This window comes from Aythya fuligula, chromosome 28, assembly GCF_009819795.1.
Source record: "Aythya fuligula isolate bAytFul2 chromosome 28, bAytFul2.pri, whole genome shotgun sequence".
NCBI lineage: Eukaryota > Metazoa > Chordata > Aves > Anseriformes > Anatidae > Aythya > Aythya fuligula.
The window spans coordinates 1,692,417-1,697,482 of NC_045586.1; the positions used below are offsets into that span (position 1 = coordinate 1,692,417).

The window sequence follows — 5,066 nt, forward strand, 5'->3', positions numbered from 1 at the left end:
GCCGAGGTGCCCGGCGGCAGCGACGTGCCGGCCACGGGACACGAGGCTGTGCCGCAAACCCCGGGCACTGCCCGCGGGACCCCCGCTGCGTCTTCGGAAGAAGAAGAAGAGGAAGAGGAGAAGGAAAAGGAAGAGGAGGAGGAAGAGGAGGAGGAGGAGGAAGAGCGACCCGTGCCCTCTGTCGCAACCGTGGAGGGTTTCCTTCCAGCCGTTCCCGGAGAACCAGGTGGGACCCTCGGGGATGGCCTCACCTCTCCCCGTGCTGGTGTCCCCGGGGTGTCTCCAGCAGGGACCCCCTTGGGGGACCCGGCCCCCAGCACGGCTGCCCCCCTGCCCGCCCTCCCCACCGAGCGTGCCAGCCTCGGGGCGGGGGCGAGCTCGACCGGGGACCCCCGGCACCGCGCCGCCCTCGCGCTGGGGGCAGCGCTGCTGGCTGCGCGCTGGCACTAGGCGACAGCAACGCCTTTCCTTCACGCTGTGCTTCCCTCTGTCCGTCCGTCCGTCCGTCCGTCTGTCTCTTTCCTCTCTCTTTCTCTCTCCCTCCTCCTCTCTTCGGCTGGGTAAGGGAAGGTTAAAGGTCCGGAGAAGCGCATATTTGTCAAACAAATTGGTCCGAGCTATGCATGCACTTAATTCTCTTCTACTTCTGTGAAGTGTTTTAATGACTGTTTCCATGAAAAAAAAACGCGATATATATATATCAAAAGAAGGCCCCGAACCCTCCTCTGACTAACAGTGGTACTAATAAAGGGAATTAAAAGCTTTCTAGAACACGCACCTCGGCTAGCTCTTCCCTTCGTCCTCGCGCCTGCTGCCTCGCTCGCGTTCCCCACTGACGAACTAATCCCCCCGGCCCTGCGCCCCCCGCCCTGGACGAGGGCTTTTGGGGGCTGAGCATGATGTGAGCCGGAGGCTTCCCGTCCCCTATGCCCTGGGGGGGCGGGACGACACCCACGTCCTCGTGCCAGGCAGCACCCCCAAAGTGCACGCAGCCAAGCGCCCCAAAGCGCTGCAGGGTTTTAGGGGGTTGTGGGGTGCACGGGGGGCAGTCCCGAGCCCCCTGGGGGCTGAGGTGGGACCCCCACGCTGCGGGGGGATGCTGGATGCATGAGCTGTGACCTCAACCCAAATCCCTCCAGCCCCCAACTCCGGGATGCTCCCAGCTCCACGATCAGGCGCAGCCCCACATCCCAAGCGGGGTCCCTTTTTGTGCCCCCTCCCCAGATGATCCTCTGCAGTGGGTGCCCGGGTCCTGCTGGACCCCCGCACCTTGCAGGACGGCTGCCTTTGTCCTGGCAAGGAGAGATGCCCTCAGAGAGATCCGGACGTGCCCGAGCCCTAAATAGCTCGTCCCTCACCCCGCTGCGCTCCGCTGGAGCTGATCCGCGCGTCCCCGGCGCCGCGGGGCTGGCACGGAGGGGATGGTGGCGGCCGCCGAGGCGTTGGGGGGGTGTCAAGGACTTTCGCTCCCCGCTCCGCTGGAGCCCTTAATCATGCTCTTGAACCAGGGACGGGTTAATGACCGCGTGCCTTAATGACCGGAACGAGCTGGTGCCAGCCAGGGAAGGGCTTTGGGGGCTGGAGCCAGCGCCGGGCGAGTTCTCAGCCCCGGCCAGGCTGAAGGTGAGAGCAGCAGGGCTGGGGGGCAGGCACGAGGCTCGCCTCGCCCCCAGGCTGAGGACGTGTGGCCAGGACGGGCTCAAGGGCTTGTCCTTTTAATGTCCCCTCCAAAAGAGCCATCGCGGCGCCGCTCCGACAGCACGAGCTGTCCCCAGCCCAGGGCTTGGCACGGCGGCGAGCCCCCGGCGCGAGGGATGCGCCCAGCTCCCAGCTTTGTGCACCCGGGGAACACCAAATCCCCAAAACCCAGCCAGATACAAGTCCTCCGGGCACGCCACCGTGCCCCAGACTTTGTGCACGGGGTGGCCAAATCCCTCACCCCCTCGCCGGGGGGGCTGCCCTCCCGAAAGGCCGGCGCTGAGCGGGGCCGCCCGTGCCTTGCAGGTGGCTGCGTCCCCAACCCCTGCCTCAACGGAGGGACCTGCACCGAGGACGGCGCCCACCTCGCCTGCCTCTGCCTGCCCGGCTACGGAGGGAGCAGCTGCGAGAGACGTGAGTCCAATAGGGCCAGCGCCGTGCCGACCCTACACGGCAGCCCCGGTGGTGTAAATATAGGGATTTGGGGTATTTTTTGGGGTTGCTCGCGGGCTGGGCTCCGCGGTGCTGACCCTGTCCTCTCTCCCCGCTTGCTCCCCGCCGTGGTTCAGCGCTGAGGAGGTGCAGCCCAGGCTGGGACAGCTTCCAGGGAGCCTGCTACAAGCACTTCTCCACCCGGAGGAGCTGGGAGGACGCGGAGACGCAGTGCAGGCACTACGGGGGCCACCTGGCCACCATCCTGACCCCCGAGGAGCAGGACTTCATCAACGGTACGTGGGGACGGCACAGACCCTACAGACCCCGGGAGCCAAGGGGGGGGCACGCCGGGACCCTCGCCCCGCTGGGTTTAGGGTCGGAAAGCTAAGCCAAAAAAGGGGCCAAGCTCCTCTCGCTCCGCTGGGTTATGGGGGCAGGGGACAGCTGGGACAGAGGGACAGGAGGGACAGAGGGACAGCAGGGACAGAGGGACAGAGGGACAGAGGGACAGGGGACAGCAGGGACAGAGGGAACCAGGGCTCACTGCCGGGGACACCAAAGCCACCAGGGACCGGAGGGGACACCAGGGCTCTGCTGCCCTCTCCCGGCGACCCCTCCCCACTTCCCAGCCTCGCCCAAGCCCCCCCCACACCCCCCAAAAGCAGCCTCCAGCCCTTGAGCCCTGTTCGGGGGTGCTGGGGGCCGGCTGTGCCCCCCAAGCCCCCCCCCGTGCCCCCAGACCAGTACCGGGAGTACCAATGGATCGGCTTGAACGACCGCACCATCGAGGGGGATTTCCAGTGGTCCGATGGGAGCCCCTTGGTAAGTCGGGCTGCCAGCCTTCCCTCCACCCCCCCCCCCCAAAAAATGAGGAGCCCCCCCCGGGCACCTCCTCGTCCTTCTCCATCCCTTGGGACCGATCCTTTGGGGTGAGTCAGCGCCGGGCTTTGAAGCCGCTGCCAAAACCGCGGCGGCGCCGAGCGTCGCGCGACGGCCTCGGGCACAGCAGCCCCCGGGTGTCTGGGTCCCGGGGCTGGCAGCAAAGGGATGGGGCCCCGTGTCACCCCAAAAAAAGCTGTCCCTAACCCCCATGTGCCTTCCTGTCCCCCCCCCCCCGTTTCAGCTCTACGAGAACTGGCACCCCGGGCAGCCCGACAGCTACTTTCTCTCCGGGGAGAACTGCGTGGTCATCGTGTGGCACGACGGGGGGCAGTGGAGCGACGTCCCCTGCAACTACCACCTCTCCTACACCTGCAAAATGGGGCTGGGTAAGCCCTGCCCCCCCCCTCACCCCCCTTTTCCCCATCCCCGACCCCAAAACGGGGAGAGGAGAGGGGCTGGGGGCACCCTCCCCGTGCTCGGGGTTTACGCTGGAAACCTTGGGGGTGGCATCAAGGGGGGGGGTCCGCCTGGCACAGGGGTGCCCACAACTGCCCCCCACCTTGCCCGCAGTGCAGTGCGGGCCCCCCCCGGCCGTGGGCAATGCCCAGGCCTTCGGCAAAGCCAAACCACGCTACGAGGTCGGCTCCACCGCCCGCTACCAGTGCCGCCGCGGCTTCGCCCCCCGCCGCTCGCCCCTCATCCACTGCCGCGAGGATGGGACCTGGGAGCAGCCCCAGCTCTCCTGCCGCCCTGGTGAGCACCGTGGGGGGGTCCCCGACCCCCTCCCCTTGCATCGCACCCCAGAATCTCGCCCTTCATCTGTTTTTTGTTTTTTTTTTTTGCTCCTTCATCCAGGGTTGGCTCAGCACCCCGGAGACTGAGGGGGTCCCCGAAGCAGGAGGGTCCCCGGGGGATGGGGACGGCACCGGGATGGCAATGGGGGCACCGGCGGGGCGAGGAGCCTGCCCCGTGGGTGCCCGCCCTCTGCTTGTTTTATATCTGTACAAAGAAACCCCGATAACTAAAGATCCCCCAAAAAGGAGCCGGCAGCCACCCGCGTGGCCTCTCACCTCGCACGAGGGATGTTGGGGTCCTGGAGGGACCACAGAGCCAAAAATCGGGTTGGGGAGGGGGGAATCCTGGGGTGGGGGTCACGTCTTGGAGGTGGAAGCATCATCTCCAGCCTCTTGGAGCACCTTTGCCCTGTGGGTCCTCACCCCTATAGCAGCGGGACGGGGACACCGAGGCGGTGCCACGCTGCTGGGGGTGGGTGCGCGTCGCCCAAACCCCCTGGGTGCTGCTGTGGGATTAAAGCTGATAAACGGGGCAGCCCAGAGGCAGAGGCAGGGGTACCCGGCCCTAAAATTGGGAACGTGGGGTGCACAACAGTGCTGTGGGCACCGCGGTGTCCCCACGGCCGCGGAAACGGGGAGGCGCAGCCCAAAGCGTCCCCAAATCCCGGTGTCACCAACCCCAAAACCCCCCCAGTGCGGTGCCAGGGACACCGATAACGCCAGGACGCCCCAAGGGGGGGGGTCCCTAAAAGCTGGGACTGCTGGAAACAAGAAGTCCTTGGCAGATCCTCATCGCTGAGAGCCCAGGAGGTCCCGAGGGCAGAGGGCAGGTGAGGGCACGGCTTCGGCGTGCAGCTTTACCGTCGCTTTATTAATTAAGAAAGCGAAACTCCATTAGTCACGCTCGTTAATGCCCAGCTCTCCAGCGCGCCTGCACTGGCCACAGTCCTCGCGGCTGCGGGGAGCAAAAATGGGGCGAGAAACACACCGGGGGCGGGGGGATCGGGGGGTATTGGAGCCCCCCCTTCCTGGGCTGGCAATGGGACCGGCTTTTTTGGCGAGCCCCCGGCACCCAGCGAGCCCCGGCGCAGCAGGGATGGGGGGAGCAGCTCCGCCAGAGGATGCAGGAGCCCCCCCCCAAATCACCCCCACCGCTCCCCAGGAGGACGCACAAACCACCCACCCCCACCCGGAGACCCCCGGCCCCCACCTGGAGCTCCCCACCTGGCTGCCATCCCCCCCCCCCCGGTTCTCAGC

General features: G+C 66.7%; 1 protein-coding gene across 1 annotated transcript; it reads left to right on the top strand.

The window, feature by feature from the left end:
* Window positions 1–4,105, top strand: BCAN (brevican; the record flags this gene model as incomplete). Its single annotated transcript, XM_032204301.1, has 7 exons — window positions 1–226; window positions 2,005–2,112; window positions 2,268–2,426; window positions 2,873–2,955; window positions 3,257–3,401; window positions 3,586–3,768; window positions 3,871–4,105. Coding segments are annotated over 7 exons (930 nt in total), but the record flags the coding sequence as incomplete, so codon positions are not given.
* Between the last annotated feature and the right edge of the window lie 961 nt (window positions 4,106–5,066).